Source organism: Aplosporella prunicola, assembly GCF_010093885.1.
Source record: "Aplosporella prunicola CBS 121167 unplaced genomic scaffold K452scaffold_7, whole genome shotgun sequence".
Classification (NCBI taxonomy): Eukaryota; Fungi; Ascomycota; class Dothideomycetes; order Botryosphaeriales; family Aplosporellaceae; genus Aplosporella; species Aplosporella prunicola.
The window spans coordinates 354,299-375,132 of record NW_022983535.1 but is presented as its reverse complement, the minus strand read 5'-3'; the positions used below and the strand labels follow the sequence as shown (position 1 = coordinate 375,132).

At 42.8% G+C, this 20,834-nt stretch overlaps 8 protein-coding genes across 8 annotated transcripts; 3 read left to right on the top strand and 5 right to left on the bottom strand.

Annotated features, from left to right (window-relative positions):
• Window positions 1-548: 548 nt before the first annotated feature.
• K452DRAFT_223725 (uncharacterized protein) lies at window positions 549-1,738 on the bottom strand (the record flags this gene model as incomplete). Its single annotated transcript, XM_033536641.1, has 4 exons — window positions 549-1,015; window positions 1,094-1,257; window positions 1,357-1,615; window positions 1,684-1,738. The coding sequence occupies 4 exons, from the start codon at window positions 1,736-1,738 to the stop codon at window positions 549-551; spliced, it is 945 nt and encodes a 314-aa protein (XP_033399783.1).
• Window positions 1,739-2,134: 396 nt separating this feature from the next.
• Window positions 2,135-2,713, top strand: K452DRAFT_306702 (uncharacterized protein; the record flags this gene model as incomplete). The annotated part of the gene is made up of 2 exons (XM_033543010.1): window positions 2,135-2,194; window positions 2,261-2,713. The coding sequence occupies 2 exons, from the start codon at window positions 2,135-2,137 to the stop codon at window positions 2,711-2,713; spliced, it is 513 nt and encodes a 170-aa protein (XP_033399782.1).
• Window positions 2,714-9,280: 6,567 nt separating this feature from the next.
• Window positions 9,281-10,911, bottom strand: K452DRAFT_267196 (uncharacterized protein). The gene is made up of 9 exons (XM_033538831.1): window positions 10,711-10,911; window positions 10,555-10,656; window positions 10,494-10,502; window positions 10,196-10,434; window positions 9,906-10,146; window positions 9,823-9,847; window positions 9,629-9,770; window positions 9,520-9,578; window positions 9,281-9,462 (listed from the first exon to the last, which is right to left on the bottom strand). Exons 1-9 carry the CDS (start codon window positions 10,840-10,842, stop codon window positions 9,425-9,427), a joined length of 987 nt encoding a protein of 328 aa, XP_033399781.1. The 5' UTR covers window positions 10,843-10,911; the 3' UTR covers window positions 9,281-9,424.
• A 467-nt stretch (window positions 10,912-11,378) lies between these two features.
• On the bottom strand, window positions 11,379-12,591 carry K452DRAFT_246215 (uncharacterized protein). The gene is made up of 3 exons (XM_033538008.1): window positions 12,480-12,591; window positions 12,057-12,427; window positions 11,379-11,960 (listed from the first exon to the last, which is right to left on the bottom strand). The coding sequence occupies exons 1-3, from the start codon at window positions 12,480-12,482 to the stop codon at window positions 11,570-11,572; spliced, it is 765 nt and encodes a 254-aa protein (XP_033399780.1). The 5' UTR covers window positions 12,483-12,591; the 3' UTR covers window positions 11,379-11,569.
• Window positions 12,592-12,820: 229 nt separating this feature from the next.
• On the bottom strand, window positions 12,821-13,396 carry K452DRAFT_306699 (uncharacterized protein; the record flags this gene model as incomplete). The annotated part of the gene is made up of 2 exons (XM_033543009.1): window positions 12,821-13,269; window positions 13,327-13,396. The coding sequence occupies 2 exons, from the start codon at window positions 13,394-13,396 to the stop codon at window positions 12,821-12,823; spliced, it is 519 nt and encodes a 172-aa protein (XP_033399779.1).
• Window positions 13,397-13,897: 501 nt separating this feature from the next.
• Window positions 13,898-16,315, bottom strand: K452DRAFT_316825 (uncharacterized protein). Its single transcript, XM_033544006.1, has 6 exons — window positions 16,239-16,315; window positions 16,067-16,181; window positions 14,402-16,015; window positions 14,313-14,351; window positions 14,038-14,257; window positions 13,898-13,969 (listed from the first exon to the last, which is right to left on the bottom strand). Exons 1-6 carry the CDS (start codon window positions 16,269-16,271, stop codon window positions 13,927-13,929), a joined length of 2,064 nt encoding a protein of 687 aa, XP_033399778.1. The 5' UTR covers window positions 16,272-16,315; the 3' UTR covers window positions 13,898-13,926.
• A 58-nt stretch (window positions 16,316-16,373) lies between these two features.
• K452DRAFT_316823 (uncharacterized protein) lies at window positions 16,374-18,192 on the top strand. The gene is made up of 2 exons (XM_033544005.1): window positions 16,374-17,638; window positions 17,699-18,192. Exons 1-2 carry the CDS (start codon window positions 16,517-16,519, stop codon window positions 18,125-18,127), a joined length of 1,551 nt encoding a protein of 516 aa, XP_033399777.1. The 5' UTR covers window positions 16,374-16,516; the 3' UTR covers window positions 18,128-18,192.
• Window positions 18,193-18,322: 130 nt separating this feature from the next.
• K452DRAFT_357003 (glycosyltransferase family 25 protein) lies at window positions 18,323-20,117 on the top strand. The gene is made up of 2 exons (XM_033546085.1): window positions 18,323-18,807; window positions 18,866-20,117. The coding sequence occupies exons 1-2, from the start codon at window positions 18,434-18,436 to the stop codon at window positions 19,695-19,697; spliced, it is 1,206 nt and encodes a 401-aa protein (XP_033399776.1). The 5' UTR covers window positions 18,323-18,433; the 3' UTR covers window positions 19,698-20,117.
• The last annotated feature ends 717 nt before the right edge of the window (window positions 20,118-20,834 follow it).

Below are 20,834 nucleotides of genomic sequence, written 5' to 3'. Positions count from 1 at the left end.
CTTTGTCAACTGCAACCAGCAACCACCTGACGCTCCAGCTTCCTCGAAGATGCAAACGTTCCCAAAAGTCCCCAAGACCCAAGTCGCCGTGATCTACGCATCGTGGGATCCTTGCCGTTGATCACGGGTGAGCTGCACAGCGAATGTGAATCCCCCGCCATTCCACAGTAGAGCTGCTTGCTGGGACGTGTAGCATCCTGACGTCCGCCCGATCTACCTAATCCTCGACTGCCTATTGATCCATTCGTCAATCTCTGTTGGGCCGACTTGGCCAACTGCTTACAAGGTCGTTCCAGCATTCCGGAAATTTGTTGTTTTTCGCTTCTCCATCTTAAGATCCCCACCGTCCCAAACAGGGCAGGCAGGGGTTTGATCGTATCGAGCGAAGGCGATCATACAAACTCTTGACTATCCACTGTGGAAGAGCGTCGATTTGACTATATATTAGTACTTTACATGTAGCCCGTCTCTCCTAATTCAGCTCTCGCCCAGGCCCTAGATGATATATCCACATCTGTATCCCCGGATGTGCTCTTGATGCTTAGCCTTCAAAGCTTCGCTTTTTTCCCACCTTTTACCCCTGTAACTGCTGCATCACTTAATAAAAAATCAGGGTACTGGAACTCCTGACCAGGTCCAGTGCTGGGCATGTGCCAAGCTCCGCCGTCCACGACCAGAATTTCGCCGTTCACATAGTTACCTGCGTCGCTGAACAGAAAGACGGTAGCATCAGCAATTTCTTTCACGGTTCCCCATCGGCCGCTAGGCAGGCCTTTGCCCTGTGTGGCTGTACTTCCGGCTCTGGAGAGACGTTGCATGCCTTCCGTACTACCAATGGGGCCAGGTGCAATGACATTCGACGTGATGCCACGAGGGCCTTGTTCAATGCACACGGCATGCGCGAGAGCATCTACCCCGGCTTTTGCAACAGACACGTGGGTTTGAAGAGGCGCACCGGTATAATGAATGGTTGCAGACACAAATATGATACGGCCACCGGTGCCATTCGCAGGGGCTAGTTGAAGCTGTCAATTATGGCTCATTGCATACTAGGCACGTGCGCGTCCCTGATAGCGATGTTCGGTAGACTTACGGGTCTTTCCATCTGTTCTGTGCTTCACTGCTGATTCTAGAAGATATGGCATTGTTGCTTTGACTGTGTTGTAAGAGCCCAGCACATCGATGTCCATGACGGATTTAAATGCATTGGTAGACAGCTGTGCCATTGACGCCAGGAAGTTTCCCGCAGCTCCGGCGCTGCGATTGTTCTATCAGTGTCTGTATATATTGAATGATGGTCTACAATTTGAAGGGGGGAGAGAATACCGCAAGAGCGGAGACGGACATGGAACTCACATGACAAAGTCGATACCTCCAAGCTCTTTGACACATCTATCGGCAGCGCTCTGCAAGCTTTCCGGTTTCCTAACGTCCACATCCCCAAGTCCCAGCACTCTTGCGCCCGGACGTGCTGTTGCGATATCTGCAGCCATCCGTTCGGTTTTCTCAGCATTGCGGCCGATGATGCAGGCATCCGCGCCCAGATGAACAAGAGCCCGAACTTGAGCGCTGCATATGGTGCCAGCTCCACCGGTACAGAAGACCACTTTGTTGGCTGGGAAGATATTATAGGTCAGTTCGGGCCGTTCTACATGTGTGCGCGAAGTACGGGCGGTCAGGTACCAAAGATGCCATCTTTCCAAACATTGCTCACATATTCATTCTTGGGCAACGGCATGTTGTGTTGCAGGTGCCAAAGAAGGTTGTTGCGGTAAGGTGTAGGCTGACGGAGCTAGTGAATATGGAGAACGGGGGAAGAACGGGGCAAGTCTGGGGTAAGTTAGACTACGAAGTACCGACGGCCGAGGTACAATACCCAGCCGATTACTATTGCGTGCTTCTAACGGGCCAGCAAGCGATTATGGGTTATTGGACCTGGACCATAAGGCCTGAAAGGTCGACCACTGCAGTACTGATGGGCGAATGGCTGCTGGTAGCTGAGTAGGTGGGAGTTGGGGCCCTGGGGCGCCGTGGCCAAGGACCCGCCAACACAACCCGACGTCACCTCCTCACGCCTTGAGCTGGGCCTCTTCAACTTTCAATCTTTTGGAACCATCTTCATCACCTGCACACCATGGCACCCACCATTGCCGTCTGCAAGTTTGTAGGCACGATCAGCCTCGGTTTGTTGACGGTACGTCATCTGCGTAGCTAAAGAATACCTAATGTTCCCCGCAACCTAACAACACATCTTTCACAGGGCGTATCCTACACACTCAGCGCCACCGCGCTTCCCTCCCTCCTAGGCCTTCCTACTGCTGCCAACGCCTACACGGCTTTCCTGTCTCTTCAGACTTCCGCAAAGCGCAACCTGCGCCTTCTCACTGCCACTACCATCACCAGCCTGTCTCTTGCGTTCGTGCTCTCTCCCTCGCGCGCTCGACACCCTTACCTGCTTTGGGCATCTCTTGTCGCAGCTGCAGGCGGCGCTGTCGACTATGCTTTGAGGCACGATGAAGATGCCTTGATAGAGGAGGCTACCAACGGTGGTGGCGAGAAGAGCTGGGTTGATGTAGAAAAGGGCGAAGATGTCAACGGCGAGATGGTACGGAGCGCAATGGAGAAATTCACACGTGCCGAAAGTGTTAGAGCCGCCATTAGTGGGCTCGCATTCACCATGGGAGTGGTCGGTATCTGGGGCGACGGCGCTTGAACGTGCCGGATCCTTCGCGAAACGAAATACATACGACCGTGGAATTACTGGACGCAACACGCTCATTGAGGGGCATGTTAGGTAGGGCGTGAGGAGTATAGGCGTGGCTGCTGGATTTCCACTTTGCGCAGAGTAGTAGTTATTACCGCGGAACCACCGCTTATTGCATCAATTCACCAAGTCTAATATGCGGTAGTACTTGAAGTGACCATTGTCATCATACTAGTAGGCTATGAAGTTTATCGTATGTAAGACTAGTTACGTTGTGTATCTTAGTAAATTGCCAAATTAGTTATTAGGTCAAACAAGTTGAGTCGAATATTTTCTAAGATAATATCTCTCATCGCGAAACTATATTAACCGTATAGCGAGACAGTAGCTAGAGCTAGTTAGGCTCCCTTAGGAAGACAATTTTAGTAGTAATTTAGCGATAATTTACTATACTCTATATCTTAAGTTTAATGCCTACTAAGTATTAGTTAGTATCGGCTATTTACTGAGATATACATATACATTTATCTTCATAGAAATAATATGTGTACCTCAGAATTTTTCGCAATATATAGTAATTTACTATAAAAAAATATATATCTTAGAAATTAAATTCGAAAATATATGTATCTTGAAATTTTTTTAATATATATATATATATATATATATATATATATTCTTTTTTAAGGATATATTTCGCTTTTTTTTAAGAACATTTTTTTTAAAGAATATATTCCTTTAAAAAAAATTTAAGATATATATATTTTCGAATTTTATTTCTAAGACATATATTTTTATAATATATTATAATATATCGAAATATATCATAGAAATATTTAGATATATATATATATATATATCTTAGAGAGAATTTTTTTAATATATTTATATTAGAAATATAATATATATCTCAGAAATTATGCGATAAAAAAAATATAAATCTTAGTAAATAGCTAATAGATTTAGTAGTAATTTAGTAATACGGCTATTTACTGAGAGAGATATTTTTTTATCGCATAATTTCTGAGATATATATAATATTACTAAGATATATATGTATCGAAAAAGTCTCTCTAAGATATATATATATTTTAAATATTTCTATGATATATGTCGATATATTATAATATAATATAAAAATGTGTATCTAAGAAATAAAATCGAAAACTACGTGTATCTTAGAAATACTATATAGTATATCTTAGAAATAAAATCGAAAAATATATGTATCTTAGAAATAAATTTTAAAAATATATATGTCTTAGAAACTGTTTTTCTTAGGAATATCTTTAACTTTTTATGAATATATTTCGCTTTTTCAAAGAATATATTTTGCTTTTTTAAGAATATATTTTTTAAGAATATATATTTTCTTTAAATATATCTAAGACTATATTTTTTTTTTAGGGTATATTCGTTTTTTTAAGAATATATTCGATTTTTTAAGAGTATATTTACTTTTTTTAAGAATATATTTTTTAAGAATATTTTTTTAAGAATATATTTTTTAAGAATATTTTTTTAAGAATATATTCGATTTATTAAGAATATATTTTCTAAAAAATATTTCTAAGATATATAATTTTTAATATATATTTCTAAGATATATATTTTCGAATTAAATTTATAAAATATATATTTTTGTAAGATATATATTTTTAGTAATAAAATAATACTATCATATTCTTCTTTTTCTTAAGAATAATATATTTCGATATTATTTTAAGAGTATTTCTCTTTAAAGAATATATTTTACTTTTTTTTAAGAAAATATATATATTTATCTTTTTCGGCTATTTACTGAGATACACATTTTTTTTTTCGCAAAATTTCTGAGATATACAAATATGTTTATCTCAGAGTTTTGCGCTATATACACAGTATTTTATTACTAAAAATATGTATCTCAGAAATATATTTAAAAAAAAAGCATGTGTATTTCAGAAATCAAATTCGAAAATATGTGTATCTCAAAAATATATTTTCAAAAATTGTGTATCTTAGAAAAAATTGTGTATCTTAGAAATATTTTTGTGTATCTCAGAAATTAGTTCGAATAAATTGTGTATCTCAGTAATATTTTTTTTTAAAAAAAAATATATTGCTACAAATAATAATTGCACTCTTAAAATATTAAATATATTCTTAAAAAAGCGAATATTCTCTTAAAAAAAAAACTGAATATATTTTTAAAAAAATCGAAATATATTTTTAAGAAAAATAACCAAATAGAATACCTAAACGCCTAAAAGTAGAACTATACAAAATTAATCTCTTCTTCTTCTTCTTCTTCTTCCTGCGACTATGACCTAAATATAAGCTAGGAAAGCGTTATAACTTAGGAGTTAGGCTGGTTCTCTATAGCCGAATTTTGTAAAGAATTAGACTGATTCTCTATAGCCGAATTTTGTAGAGAATTAGGCTGATTCTCTGCAGCCGACTTTTTAGAGAAACCTTAAAATTCTTCTACATTTTCTGAAGAATTCGAATATTCTCGAGCTATCTTAGAAGAACTCGAATTTTATCTCCTTGTTCTCCTAAAATTCGATCTTCTAAGATTAATTCTATACTAGTTAAAGGTTTCCTAGCGTTACCTTTTAGCTAGGTGATTATAGCGACTAGCTATTATTTCTTTTTGTAGGCGTTTAGTAGGAGGTCGCCCTAGCTTTCTCTTTCTAGTACTATTTTTACTTAGCTACGTATTGTTAGATTCTAGCTAATTAAATAGTTTTAGAGAAAGAAATCTTTTAGGGTAATAAATTACCCTATAGGAATCGATTTTCTAGCTAAAATTAATTAAATCTATAAGATCTAGTCCTAAAGTAGTAGCTAGAGCGTAAGTATATTAATAGGGGAGCTTATATTCTATAAGATCTTTATAGGAATATTCTTTTTTTTAAGAAATAAGCCTAATTTACTATTCTCTATTAGAAATAGAGATAATCTAGTGTCGAGACTATTAAATAAATTAGTATATTTTCTTTAAAAAATCGAAATAGGAGTATATCTTCTTAGAAAAAAAGTAAAAATATATCTTTCTTTTTTAAGATATATATCTTAAATAGATAGCTATATACTACTAGACTATAGTAAATATAGTACAATATTTTTAAATCGCTACGTTTTATTTTCTATAACTCTCCTCGCTAGTTAATATAGAATAAGGCCTATTTTCTTACCTCTTTTATAGTTAAAAACTCGGTTCTAATTAAAAATAGCTCTATAGTCGATAATTTAAATAAAAAAAGAAAGAAAGAAAGGTTCTAGTATTTATATCCTAATATTAGGCACCTATCTAACTAAACTAAATATTAGGCGTCTAGTTCTAAGTTTTAGAATTTTAATTATAATTAAACTATAAAATTAATCGCATATTTTTAAGTTCTAGAATATAGATCCTAACGAAACTAAATATTTTTATAAATTTTAAATCTTAATAATATAGATCCTACTAAAACTAAATATTTTTGTAAATTCTAGGTTTTGAGAATCTAAACTTAATTAAATTAGATAATAATAGCGTAATTATAATAAATATATATAATATTTTTATTTAGAACATATATAATCTTTTTAATTTAGAATATATTTGATTTTTTTTTATAAGTATATTCGATTTTTTAAGTGTATATTCGCTTTTTTAAGAATATTTTTTTAAGAGTATATTTAGTTTTTTTAAGAGTATAATTAATTTTTTTAAGACTAAATTTATTATTTGTAGCAATATCTTTTTCTTTTTTTTTAAAAAAAAAACATTACTAGGATACACAATTTATTCGAACTAGTTTCTAAGATATATAAAAGTATTTTAGAGATACATAATTTTTAAAAATATATTTCTAAGATACACGCTTTTTTTCGCAAAATTTCTGAGATACACATATTTTTTATAATTTACTATAATATATCTGTTTATAAGCGAAATATATAAAAAAGTATGTATCTTAGAGAGACTTTTTCAATATGTATATCTTAGAAATACTATATATATCTCGGAAATTTTGTAAAAAAAAAATATTTCTTAGTAAATAGCCGTATCTTTTTTTTAAGAATATATTTCGTTTTTTTTTTAAAAAAAAAAAGAATATATTTAGCTTTCTTTTTAGGAATATTTCGATTTTCTTAAAAAAAAAAAAGACGAATATATATTTTTCTATAAAAAAAAATATACTCCTAAAAATATTTTTAAGCTAAGCTGTATTTAAAATTAATTTTTTTTACTAAGATATTTATATTTTCGAATTTTTTTTTTCAAGATATATATACTTTTAATTTTTATTTTAAAGATATATTACTTTATATAAAGCTAAAAGCTAAAATACTATAAAAAATATATTTTAGAAATTAGATTCAAGAACATATATATCTTAAACATTATATATATATATATTAGGAATTTTTCGAAAGTCTACTATGTAAAAATAGATAAATCTAATAATTAAAGCTAGCTATAAGCTATTTTATATTCTAATTAACCTAAATCTATAATAAAACTATTATATTTTCGTAAGGGTAGAGTAGTAAATCAAATTAAATATAAGTTTATTTATTTTATTTAATTTTCCTTAGTTTTCCCTAATAAAAATTTGACGGATTGGAGCGGGCTTTAAGAGTTAGAAAATAAAAAGAAGTAAGAATTTAAGCTAAATCTAAGTAATAAATTACTTTAATTTATATTAGTAGGTATTAAGTTTTTTTTATCTTAAAAAACAATCCGTAATATATATTCTTTTATAATATATAGTTCTATTTTAGATAAATTTATTTTAAAGAATAAATTGTTTTATTCTTAAAATATACCTACAAAAAAAGCGAAATATATAAATTTTTTTTTAAAAAAAAAACAAATATATTCTTAAAGGAATATACTCTTAAAAAATAGAATAAATCTCTTTTTCTTTTTTTTTAAAAAAAAAGCGAAATAAGTATTTTAAAAAAAAAGCTAAATAATAATTTTTTTCTTAAAAAAAGTAAAATATATTATTAGAAAAAGAATACACTCCTAAAAAAAAGTAAAATACACTCTTGATAAAATTCTAAGATATATATTTTTTATTTTTTTTAAAGATATATTTATTTTTTCGGCTATATAGTACCAAGATATATATTTCTTTAAATATTTCCTAAGATATATATAATATTTAAAAAGTCTCTCTAAGATATATATATTTTTATATATTTCGCTTATAAATAGATATATTATAGTATATTATAAAAAATATATTTATCTTAAAAAAAAATCGAAAATATACATACATCTTAGTAATAATTTTTAAGAAAATGTATTACTAAAAAAAAAAGTAAAATGTACTCGTTAAAAAAACCGAATTTTTTTTTAAAAAAAAAATTAAAATATACTCATAATAAATTCTAAAGAATTCTTAAATATATTTTAAAAAATCGAAATATATAGATAATAATAGCGTAATCCTAGTATATAAAATGTTTTTTTTTATTTAGAATATATTCGTTATTTTAAGAATATATTTTCCAAAAAAATATTTCTAGGATATAAAATATATATTTTTCGATGTTTATTTCTAAAATAGATAAATTTATTTATTTATTTTCTAATATATATATATATATATATATACATTAAACATATTTCTAAGATATATAAATTTAGTAATAAAATATTATATATATCTTATAGTAGAAAATATTTAAGACATATATATATATATTTCTGTATAAATAGCCGTTATTTTTTAAAAATTATTTCTAAGATATATTTAATATTTCTAAATATATATATATCGAAAAAGTCTCTCTAAGATATATGTTTCGTTTTTTTTTAAGAATATATTTTTTAAGAGTATATTTCGCTTCTTCTTCTTCTTCTTTTTTTTTCAATGAATATATATATTTTTTAAATATATTTATTTAAGACTGTATTTGTTTAGGAGTTTATTTGTTTTTTAAGTATATATTATTTTTGTAAGAATATATTTAATTTTTTTAAGAATATATTCGATTTATTAAAAATATATTTTCTTAAAAAAAAAATTCTGAGATACACAAAAATATTTCTAAGATACACAATTTTCTAAAATATATTTCTAAGATACACTGGATTTTTCGATATTTTTTTCTAATATACATAAATATTTCGAATTTATATCTGAAATACACATCTTTTTTTTTTAAATATATTTCTTAGATATACAATTTTCGTAATAAAATACCGTGTATCTTAGAAATACTATATGTATCTCAGAAATTTTACGAAAAAAATATATATCTCGGTAAATAGCCGTTTATTAAATAACTAAAATATAGTATACTATTATAAATATAAGTAATTTAACTTACTATTCTACTCTAGTCCTAATTTATAGATTAGAGTAATCTAATCTAGATTATTTAATATAATTTCTTTAAAAAGAAATTCGTGATAATATATATCTTAGGAAATAGCTATTAAATTATCTGTCCTAGTAGTTTAGTTTACTGCTACTACTAACGCCCTTTTTCTATAAACGAAGTTTACCGTTTAGTAAAGTCGACTAATTAGACTATTATTAACAGCGTGTCACATAGGTCTCCTCAGCTAGAGAATTCGGGTTTTAATTGGCTAGCTTTGTTAAACGGTGATCTTTTGCTCATAGGTGAAGGACGTTAATAGTATGATAATAGCCAGTGGGAAAGAACTAAAAGTTACAAATCCATTAGATATCTTATCTATAGGCCGTTTTGCCTCCTAACCACGGGTCGACATCACCAAGAGTTTTGTCTAAATTTCTGAAGAAATTCATCTGCCAGTTTCGGATTAGAAAATATTAGCTAAAAGCAGAACTAACAGAATGACATACCGTAGTTCAGCGCCGAAGAACAACCTGAATCCTGCATTTTGTCGAACGCTTCCGGAAGCCTAACATTTCGTTAACATAAAAGCATGATACCTACTCTGCTGGTACTCACCACTCCCTAATTTTATCTCCGCGATTGTGGCTCGAAGGATGGGTACTGAGGAACTGTGGAATCGAAACTTCCTCCATCTTTTCCATTCTTGCCCAAAGCTGAGCGGCTGCTTCAGGATTATAGCAGCTTTGCGCCATCATCACTAGGAAACGTCAGCAGACGAGAACGTACGTAGCTTATGGATAGTTCTTTACTCAGTCCGATGTAGTCTGCTTCCGACTGAAGAAAGTACATGTTAGTGTGATCGCCTAACCCACAACTCGGCATTCAAGCATACCTCTTGAGCTCTGCTGCCAGGCTTCGAAAACGTGAGGTCGAACAGCATACTCGAGAGCCCTCCAGTGCCTCCCAACGCGAAATCGACAAGGGTAGCCAAACCAAGGAGGATGATACTGTTACTCATTCTTTCCGCAGCATGATCCGCAACATTGTGTGCAATTTCATGACCCAGGACCGCCGCCAACCCATCTTCACCGCCGCAGATAGGCAGGATCCCAGAGAAAACAAACACTTTGCCTCTAAATGCAAGTCAGCTTTGATGACGCTGGAGAGGAGTCTAAGGTCTACCCCGGTATAACAAATGCATTTTTTTGAGGATCGTCGATCACATTGACTTCCCATTTCGCATCTGTAAGACCCGAGGCCGGAATGAGGCGATCAAGGACCCGCCGGACCATTTGGACGCGCTTATCGTGTGGAGGTAGTATATTAGCGCGATACTCGTTCATGATTTCAGCATACATCTGCTGAGACGTGATTTCCACCATATTCGTGCTAACGACATTGAAACGGCGCCTTCCAGAGACCTAGGGGTTATCAGACACCAAAGATACGGTGGATATAACCAGAAGTCATAGAAACGCACAGGGACAGTCTGTAGTAGTGAGGTTAGGTGGGCCTATGAAGATGCAGAGCGGGTTATCAACCTCAAGATGATACACGTAAAATCCACCAACTGCAGCACCGATGCCGCCTACTTCATAATAGAATGTAGGGCGTGCGCTCCATCGCGTAAAGATGCTAGCAGCCTAAGAAATGAGGATCAGGAATGATTTTGGAAAGGTGACGGTTCAAGGTTTTACCTGCTGGAATCGTTGATATTGACCTCCACGGCCAAAGCGGTAGTAGCTCTGATGACGCACGTGTCGAGGCGCTTGCCGAGCTGGTGATGAGCGGAAAACAGTAGTCGGGCGTAATGACCGGAAAGCCCACATATTCCTAAGGGGATCTGCGGTAGTGGAGAGGCTGGAGAAGATCAGATGAACAAACAAATGGCCACTGGGATTATTGGCATTACAGTAGGAGAGCGTGTAACAGTATGGCTTATTTCTGACGCAATTGCGGGGTCGCCTTATCACGTGAGGTATAAAGCACCCGAGGGATCACTAATTCTCCGGCTATAAACCTCAAGTACCACTAAGCTGATTAGGAGACGAACGGAGAAGAAACTAGGTATATTTAGAAGGTAGTAGAAGAAACGGAAGGAAGTATAAGGAATAAAGGTTCTTTAGTTTAGAAGCCGATAGTTTCGCGTAGAACGAACAACCGGCAGATCAATAAACGCCGGTATTAAAGTGGAAAAGGGAGTCGGTGTTTTGTTCCATGTCCTTCGTCGAGAAGGTGGGAAGATCGGCGTCTAAGCTGGTCTAAGCTGGAGTGATACCCAGTGCTTCTTCGTGCTTCGCACAGCAGGCAGTATTTGACATAACAGTGGGAAAATTTCTGTCCTGCGTACAATATGATTTCGTTTGCGAGAAGAATCAATTTGAGTTTCAAGGCGACATTATTAAAATGACTATTTTAAGGAGAAACTCTACTAGGTACAAAGACGTAGCGCTTGTGCCCCGTGATTATCAAGTCCGCTTTTGGGTATTATTCTAGATGCTCCAAACATGAGCTCAATCCTTGTCCTACCGGAAGGCGTTCGTTGCTGACCACTGATTAACCAAGCTTGTCCAGCAGTTTGCGCCGTCTTCTTTCTACCAATTCCTCTTGTACTTCGTCAAGCGTGGGCAACGTCCATCCGATACCGTCTCCCGCATCACCCGGCAATTCTTGCCATTCTACGTCGCTCTTCTGTCGCTTGATGTTGTCTGCTCCTATAGCGTCGTCTTGTGCTAGCAGGTTCCTGAAGGCTTCGTCTTCCTTCTGCTTCTCGTAGGCAAGCAGTGTGCCGTCCTCCTCGTCCAAGTTGTAACCGTAGTATGCAGCATCCACATTACGACGGATCTCGGCGCGCTTCTCCCTCTCCGCTTCAGCGGACGGTGGCGGTGCGTGTGCTGCTTCGAACAGCTCCTTGACGCCTGGCAGTTCGCGCGCGCGACCAAAATACCTGCGAGTGGATACACATTAGCACAAACCCTGTTAGTGGCACCGGAACCCAAAGCTTCCAGCAATACATGATGCGTCGAAAGAGGATACGACGTACCTGTATCCCTTCCCGCCGCCTGGTATTTCTCTTCCGTCTTCATCCACAACGCGCCCACCGCGCATGTAATTTGGACCGCCGAGATTCCGGATTTGCACTTCCCACATATGCTTCTCACGCATGAGCTTGTTGATCTCGTCGTTCAGGTCCCTAATCTGAAAGTCTGAGAGCGCTTCGTCCTGAATTTTTGAAACTTTGCGCGATATTTCCTTCAGCACCTGGCCGCGCCATTTCTCGCATGTCGGGATCGAGTCAATGGACGTGATCATCTTCGGGCGACGGGTACGCGATATGTCCAGAATGCCCAAGTCCGCGGCTTGGGCAGCCCGGAAGCGGAACAGCATCGACTGCGCTTTTTCTGAATTACGAGCCTGCGAGCTGGGTCAGCGCGGGTACGAACGACGCGCGGGCGGGAGCCTTTACCATGATGGAAATGCGCAAGTGCTTGAAGCGGGCAAAGAGAGGTCAAGCAACAGGGCGAGAGATGTGTGGAGGGGTGCGTTGCGGTGGTTGTTGTAATGGTCTGCGGTGGACGCAGGTGGATGGTGATGGTGGTTGGTGGTGCGGGCGGAGCTGAAGCTCGATCGCGAAAAAAGGCAATTACCGGGGTAGGTCACGGTTGCAGTTGCACCAGTTGCATCTCACAGGACATGGCAACACGACCCAAAACACAAAACACTGATGCGCTCTCACCTCACTTGCGAATGGGTATCTATCATTAAGTACATATGGTCGTGATTTTCATTCACCCCAGAAAGCGCCCTTCAGCCCCATAGAACAAGCACCCCAAGACCCAGTATGAGCGCAAGGACCGGCCCAGCGCCCATTTTCGAAGCCGGTGCGGCTGCCGCTTCCGAAGTTTGCGACGACGACGGTGACGCTTCCGCTCTGGTCGCTGACGGCGTCGATGACGCGGCGACAGTGGTCGTCAACATTTCAGAGGTTGCTGCCGGTGTGGTTGCCATCACAAAAGACGTGGCGGTGGTCACTGTGCTCGCATCTCGGCGGAGATGAGCAGGGGGAAAAGTCTTTGTGTTGCTGTCGCGCCAGACGGCGACGCAGTGGTCCTCTTGCTCCTCGAAACAGTATTTCTGCAGAACGGGAAAGCGTACGACGGAGCTAGTGCTGGTGACGCTGGCGGCGGTGGTGGTGCTGCTGGCGGGGGCGGTGGTGATAGTGCTGCTGCTGAGAATTGCAACGGAGGATGGAGAAGCTAGCATGGGATGGTCAGCGGCGCGGCGCTTTCAATGGAGCGCGAAGCGAGACTTACGCAGCAAGGCGGCGTGGACGAGCGACAGCAAGAGGGCGCAGAGCAGGAGCAGCGAGACAAAGGGAGCCATGATGGAGGTTCAATGCGAAGAAACGCGGCTGCGGGGAGGAGGCATCAATAAAGCCTAGCTAGTTAACCCTGAGGCCGGCGGTTCAAGCAGGTTGCGTTGTACCGAAGCGCCCGACCGGCCAAAAGTCGAGCGTGCAGCGGGCCGCCCCCAGCGTCATTGGCCAGCGTCCCCGCCACATGCGGCATCGATCCTCGCCCGCCCCCTGCAATGACGTGCCCACGCTCGCTGCATGCGAAGCTTGGCCAACGGCCGCCCCAGCCATCCTGCAACAGCAATAACGCTATGGCCGCCTGTGCCTTGCTGATCGGAATTCCCTTCAGCCTCACCGGCTCACCTCAACTGCTGATCTAGACCCTCAAGTGCCTCACCACCGCCGCTTCCGTCGCTAGTCGCAATCGCCCTACTCGCCTTTGAGCTCCTTCGTCGCCTGCCCCTCCTCGTGCCTTTTCAGGGCCTCCTCAATCTTCTTATAAGGCCAGCCTGCGAGCGGGGCGCGTTAGTCTTCAAGACCCACGTCCACGTACTTCAGGTCACTTACTGAACACCGGGTACAAAAATGGACGAAGATCAAACCTGCCACACAACCACGGTTAGCTGAGCTGGTTTCTCCTTCTCGTCGGTGCCGACTCCACGCGGCTTACCTATTGTCATCGGGAGAGTATGCCTCTGCGTGGTAGGCAGGCGTGATGGTCGTCATCTTGTGCCGGTTGATCGCATAATACCAATAGAACCTTCTGACCTTCTCGTACACCTGCCTTGGCCCCATTCTGTCGTTCCAATCGTGCAGCAGCTTTTCAAACATGCCGTACGGTCCGAGCTTGTGCACCTTGCGGAGTCGGCCAAAAACCGAGAGCTCGTCGTCTGTGATAGATAAGTCAGCATGCGGTCGTCCCGAGCTCACGTTAAAGCCACTTGCATGTCATTCCCATGTCAGCCTCGTCGGATTGAACGTAATCTGTGACGCGTCAGTCTTCCGCTTCTCGAAGTAGCCCGGACGAGAGTTACCCTTGGTAATGGGTTCGAGTTCAGCCGTTGGCGTGGCATTGATGAAGTCCTCCAAAATAGGCAGATCGAACTTTTTTCCGGCCCACTTGATGAACTTTTTAAGATCGGTCTTGGAGATAGCACCGATAGGGTTGATATCGGCGCTACTGCAGTCATATTTGGTGAGATATCCGCGCAGGGACTCGTCTACGTTTGCGGATCCGAGAACGAGCAAGCTTCCAGGGGCTTTCCGGCCCCTGACAAGAGGAAGCATCTGGGCAAACAGATAGGCAATTACCATCCGAAGTCTGGCCTGAATATTCTGCAGTGCCAAATTCTCAGTGTTGCTACCACCATGGATTCGAAACTTCGGGACAAAGCCAGTGACGGTGGAAAAGAGCTTCGTGAGTGCGTCTGAAACCGTATCGATGTTCAAGTCAGTGTGGTATGCTCCGATATCCTTGGCGAGATCTTTGGCGCGATTGCGGGTTTCTGCCGAAGAATTCACGCTGCCCATGTAACAGGTATGGAACATCCGACCGCACAGCTCTTGTGGAGTCGAGGGTTTCCATTCAGAGTCCTCAGGTTCGCCACAAATAGCGCGAGCGTCCTTGATGACCTGCTCATTACCATCTTCGATAGCTTGCACTGCCAATCTGCACATCGAGTAAACAATGACTGAAGTGGCACAAGAGTCAATGCCGCCAGACAACGGTATGAAGAAACCAGCCTGATGACTGCGTCGGACGTAGTCCCAGAGCCAACAGGCGGGGCCGAGAGCTATCTCAGCCTCCGGGGCATGGTAGAACGGTTTGCGGACGGGAGATGGTCCAATGCTTGGGTTCAAAAGCCCACCCTCTCTTGACAAGCTGAAATCAACCTCGATTCGTTGATAGGCTGGGGCCTGGACTGCTTGGAGACCACGGCTCGGCACGTATCGGAAGGCTCGAACTTCCTCGAGATCGACGGTGGCGGTGACTACTTCGACATCGTTAAGGCTGAATTGAGAGCCCTGTGCTACTATTTCTCCGTTGATGATAATCATGGCACAGCCGTCATAGTAAAGACGGTCGCCGTCACATCCTTGCTGATTGGAATACATGTAAATACCGCCGGCCTTACGGGTCGCCTCCAGGATCAACTGGACGCGGGTGTCAAGCTTGCGCAGCTCATGGTGGCTACCAGAAGAGTTCGTGAAAATCTCCACGCCATTGAGGCTCATGCCAGAATGCGGAGGATTGGGAGTGAAGAGCTCTTCGCACGTCTCTGCACCGAGACAAGTATCCCTCGTAGAGATGACCGCGTCTCCTATAGGTACCTTGACTTTGCCAACAACGTTCTGAATGATCCTGGGCAGATAATACTCTTCAACGTGACGAGCTGGACTCCAAGGCGTAAAGTAACGCATTTCACGGTAGTTACCGTCATTGGCCAGCCATAACTTGGGCCTGATGAGCAATATCTGCCCATTGTAGCAGAGGGCGCGAGCATTGTAGCGTACATTTCGATGCATCACAGGCATCCCAATGTCGAGCAGGATGCCATAGCATGATTGGTCGGAGAGGATCTTGGCCATCATCTCCCACGAGTGCAGGAACGTGTCCGACTCGAGAAAGTGATCCAGACATCCATAGCCTGCTCAGAATCAGACTCAATACTCTTCGGTTGGCTGGGAGTCGTACGCACCGGTCACCTCCAGTTCTGGGCCGACGCGGAGAGCAGCGCCGGCGGCCTTTGCCTGCCGGATGGACTCGAGAATCCTCTCGAGGTTGCCCTCAAAGTCAAGCGCCCATTGATTGAGCTGGGCGGGCGGTCAGCAACAGCACGGCTTGGCTGTCACAGACATTGCTTTTCTCACCTGGCACGTGGCAACGGTCGTAAGGTGGCCCATGATGGGAAGGATGTCGTCTTGCTGCGTTTGGCCGTGGGACGAGGTCGTCGACTAGGTAGCGGGCGCGCAAAGCTCCGACACCAAACGTCATCAGAGTCGAATGCACAGTCCATGCCTGACGCCCAAGTGTCGCCGATAGCACAACTCACAATCACCAGCATGCTGCTGGCCCCTGCCGCCAGACCACCCATCCCCCGTCCTTCAGCCTCGACATAGCTAGTCGGCTTGCATCATCCACGCCGCCAATGGCTTCCGCTTCTGGGCCCGACGAGGCCTCCCCGCTTCTGCAATCCAACAAGCCCGCAAAACCACAACGGAGCGTCACCTTCAACCCCAACGTCTCCACCAGCAGCCCGTCGAACTCTTCCTCGCTCCGCCCCTCGTCGCAGTTCCCAGTCGCGCCGCTCGATCGGAAACAGAATGGCGGTCAGCCCATGCTGTCTGCGCTTAACAGCAAGCTGCGCCGACGAAACAGCCAGGGGGCTCCATTGATGATTCCGAGCATACCGCAACCAAAGATTGGCCCTCAGCGCACCTCTAAAAATGTGCAAAAGTTGAAACTGCTGCCCAATCCCGAGCAAGCGGGAGAGGACCTGGAAGATGAGGAGAGCGGGAGGGACGTCTACGCTCAATTCACCAGAATTAAGGACCCGACAGCCAGACGTGATGCTGCAAGGCTAGGCAAAGAGGACCGGGAGAGGCTACCCAGAGTCACGGCATACTGCACTGCGAGCTCCTACCGCTTGGAAGACATGATGAGGTATTTGAAAGGCAAGACCAAGTCCAAAGGAGCTGCGCCGAAGCTATTCGACGAATGCATATATACGCCCTACAACTATGGTAAAAGCTTCGTGGACTCCCAGCAAGGCTTCGAGTCAGAGCCCCCAAGACTGGTGGAACGCAGACACTCGGATAGTGCGGTCGAGGTGGAAGGCAACACTGAACAGAGACGAGGCGACCTGATAGACCTGCATACGCAAGGCGGCGACACAAGTCTAGACGCGGGCGAAGGTTCCGTTCATATGACGAATGATGACGCGATTGACATCTCTCGCGATTCTCAGAGTTCCCGTCGAGACTCGATAGACTTCGATACCCATGTTCATACGCCTGAAGTTTTCCTGTTCAACTATGGCACGGTTGTCATTTGGGGCATGACGCTGCAGCAAGAACTCCGCTTTCTGAAAGAGATTGCGAAATTCGAGAACGAGAAGCTGAGCAAGGATGACGTCCAGACGGAAGACTTCAATTTCTACTACACGCGCGATTATCAGGCGCGCATCTACAATGACTTTATTAGTCTGCGCGACAAGAAGAATTACATGACAAAGCTGGCCATCAGCCATGCACTGTCTCAGAGCGTCAAGGTAAGCGGCCGACAATGTTTCTCTCCGACGTAGACGGCGGACTGACTTTGTGTGATGCAGACGTCGCTATACGAGGACCTGGTCGACAACACGATTGAGACAACCAAGGAGATTCCTTCACAGATTGCGACAACGGGCAAGGTAGACCTCACGCGACGGGAGATCAACATGCAAATCGGCGAACTGTTCATTCTGCGCATCAACATTCACCTGCAGGGCTCGGTGCTCGATTCGCCGGAGCTGATGTGGGCGGAGCCGCAGCTGGAGCCCATTTACCAGGCGGTGCGCTCGTATCTGGAGATGGACCAGCGCGTGGGGCTGCTCACGGAGCGGCTAGACGTGATTGCGGACCTGCTGGCGGTGCTCAAGGACCAGCTGACGGTGACGCACTCGGAGCTGCTGGAGTGGGTGGTGATTGTGCTGATTGCGGCGGAGATATTGGTCGCGGCGGTCAACATTGTGGTGGACCTTTATGCAGGCGTGGACTGATGGGGTGCTATCTATTAGAAAATGCATTCTTGACGGCGACTCAGCAAGGAGAGTGGAGCGGAGCCCCCTTGCAGCTTGCGCGCGGGCAATTTGCATGCAGATGCACGGTGCAGCCCTACTGTGTAAATGGGTCCCCTAACTAGGCGTTTAGTTAAGCTGCCCTTCACACGCGTACGCAACCCTCGACGCGGCCATGCCTGCTGCTCCTTCGCACACCGGCCACCCAGAGCCCCCCTGCCTTTGTCCAAGCATCCTTTTCTGAGCGCGTCCGCCCGCAGCATCAGCGGCCGCGCGCCGCATCTCACCATGTCTGTATCGTCTACGTCACTCGGGCCTCGCCGCCCGTTGCGCTATCTCGTCGCGCTTGCCATCGTCTCATTCCTGTTCATTCACTGGTCTTCGCTTTTCCACAGCGCTTCGCCCTTCCTCACGTCCGTCAATGCCGTCTTGCCGACAAACTCCACCCTGGGCTTCGGTGCCATCTACGTTCTGTCCAAAGACGACTCGCCGCGCAGAGAGCGTCTCATCCAGGCCGCCAATGTCACCGAAATCGACCTCACCATCCCCGTTCAGCCGCATTGGACCCTGGATGACGAGGAGAACTTCCGTCTGCCGGTGAACTCGACTGTGGGCCGCGGCTCGCTTTTGGCCTGGCTGGGCCACTTGCACATCTTGCGGGAGTCAGTGCCACTCAACCACCCCTTCATTGCAATTGCGACGCTGACTGTTTCTTTAAAGGTTCCTCAAGTCTGGCGCAGAGACAGCCATCATTCTCGAAGACGATGTCGACTGGGACATCCGTTTACGTTCCCTCCAGGTTCCTCTTGTCTCGTCTGCCGTCCGCTCTCTTCTTCCGCCTGCCAAGTACCCATCCTACCCCTACGGCCATCCCAAAGATTGGGATCTACTCTACATGGGGCATTGCGGCGACTACTTCCATGGAATGGACGTTGGGTTTGAAGACGGTCATGTTGTACCGGAGAACTTGACCCAAACGCCGCACATTGCCTTCCATGACCCCAGCTTGCCGGAACTGGAAGAGCTGCACCCGTGGACGGAAAGCCTGTTGGAGAACTTTAACTTAACAGACCACACGCGGTTGGTGCACCGCAGCCGTTTTCCACTGTGCACATTCGCATACGGTGTTACGCGTGCCTCGGCGCACCGACTCTTGACTGAGCTTGCTGGCAGCGAATCACCGCGACCCGGAGCGCATGCTTACGACGTGACAATCTTGCGCGCCTGCATCAGTGACGGCTTGCGCTGCTGGAGCGTCAACCCGGAGCTCTTCCATCATACACCCGGTGCCAGCATGATTGCTGGCATTGAAGGCCACATGAACATCCCCCCTGTTGATGAGGCAGGGTGGGAGCAGGTTCTGTATCGCGACGAGACAAGCAATATCGATTGCGGTTTCTGGAACGAAGCCTTTATCTTCGAGGAAGGCGATCACAAGAAACTGGAGTGGCTGCGCGAGGAGGTGGCTCGCAAAGGAAAGTGCCTGAAAGAGGGCAGAGGCCTGCTTAACGGACGAATCGTTGAGGAGTCTCAAGAAACATTTGAGGAGTGACGAGACTTCCCCTCCTAGACACCGCGACATCGAGCGACGAAATTGATGGTTTGTGAGCATTCCTTTCTCTTTCTTTTTCTTTACATGATCCTTGTTCCTTGCAAAATGAGCGCTTATAGACAGCATGGCTGTTCCTCTTTACTTTCTTGTATACCACCGTAGGGCCACGGAGTCAAGGTGATGCCTTGAATTATGCATTACGGGAGTCACGGATACCCTAACTTTCTCTTGTACCTAACTACTAAACTTTTTTTTTTAAAAAACTTTTTTGTCTCTTTTGCTTCAGAAGCGTCGTATCAGCGCAATATTTCATAAAGCTTGTCTAGAGAGACGCGGATACGTTTCAGTCCGTAACCAAGCGCGGCATTTGGCTTAATTTTCGAGTTAAACTATACCAACAACCGTAGTTGAATGTAGCCCTTTCCTTTTCTTTTTATGCAAAAGGCTCGCATGTTTGAAGGCGTCCGTCAACCATTGTTACAGTGGTGATAGTGTTGATGACGTTTATATCCCCACGTTGAATGGTCTTCGTATCAAGTCGTCCCGGATTTTAACGGTTGGAAATACTATACATAAGAACAACTACACAACCGCTACAAATTGACCAAGATGGCCCCTTATAACTGCACCTGTGGCTAAATGAACAGCCTAGGAAGGTTATGTAAATTAAGAAAATATTCTCCAACCATATGTGGTAGAGTGGAGAGCCTCATCTGCACATGGACACGTTCACTGCACGAATTCAAGCCCACCCCCCTTAAATACAGCGCCAAACCATCCCGATCTTGACAAAGAACCTCACGACAATGCAATAAACATCAAGAAAACAAAGTTCATATGCCGAAGCCAAATCTTGCCTGCTTGCAGCGCACTCATCCATCTCTAGGTATTCAGTTTCACGACGCCGGACAACGGAAAAACACAAAGCTCGTGCAGAACGTCAACAGCGTATGCCAAGCTCAAGCAGACAAAAACGAAAAGTCAGTCGGTCCCTTTTAAACCAGGCCCGTCACACCGGGAATCCTACAAACCTTCGACCAGAGAAGGGGGATAGGGGGAGGGGCAAAGGGTATCTAATCGTGCGGTGTCGTTAGCCTAACAAAAAAAGCGAAGAAAAGAAAAACTGCAAAACCGCAA

Coding starts and splice junctions, on each gene's coding strand:
- K452DRAFT_267196 (XM_033538831.1), bottom strand. CDS start 10,842: ATGTGGGCTTTCCGGTCATTACGCCCGACTACTGTTTTCCGCTCATCA. Junction 10,657..10,710: donor AATATCAACGATTCCAGCAG/GTAAAACCTTGA, acceptor CTCATTTCTTAG/GCTGCTAGCATCTTTACGCG. Junction 10,147..10,195: donor AATGCATTTGTTATACCGGG/GTAGACCTTAGA, acceptor ACTTGCATTTAG/AGGCAAAGTGTTTGTTTTCT.
- K452DRAFT_246215 (XM_033538008.1), bottom strand. Junction 11,961..12,056: donor GGCGGCGGGAAGGGATACAG/GTACGTCGTATC, acceptor ATCCACTCGCAG/GTATTTTGGTCGCGCGCGCG.
- K452DRAFT_316825 (XM_033544006.1), bottom strand. CDS start 16,271: ATGGGCCACCTTACGACCGTTGCCACGTGCCAG. Junction 16,182..16,238: donor CGACCGTTGCCACGTGCCAG/GTGAGAAAAGCA, acceptor CCGCCCGCCCAG/CTCAATCAATGGGCGCTTGA. Junction 16,016..16,066: donor CCCAGAACTGGAGGTGACCG/GTGCGTACGACT, acceptor GATTCTGAGCAG/GCTATGGATGTCTGGATCAC.
- K452DRAFT_316823 (XM_033544005.1), top strand. CDS start 16,517: ATGGCTTCCGCTTCTGGGCCCGACGAGGCCTCCCCGCTTCTGCAATCC. Junction 17,639..17,698: donor CACTGTCTCAGAGCGTCAAG/GTAAGCGGCCGA, acceptor TGTGTGATGCAG/ACGTCGCTATACGAGGACCT.
- K452DRAFT_357003 (XM_033546085.1), top strand. CDS start 18,434: ATGTCTGTATCGTCTACGTCACTCGGGCCTCGCCGCCCGTTGCGCTAT. Junction 18,808..18,865: donor CACTTGCACATCTTGCGGGA/GTCAGTGCCACT, acceptor GTTTCTTTAAAG/GTTCCTCAAGTCTGGCGCAG.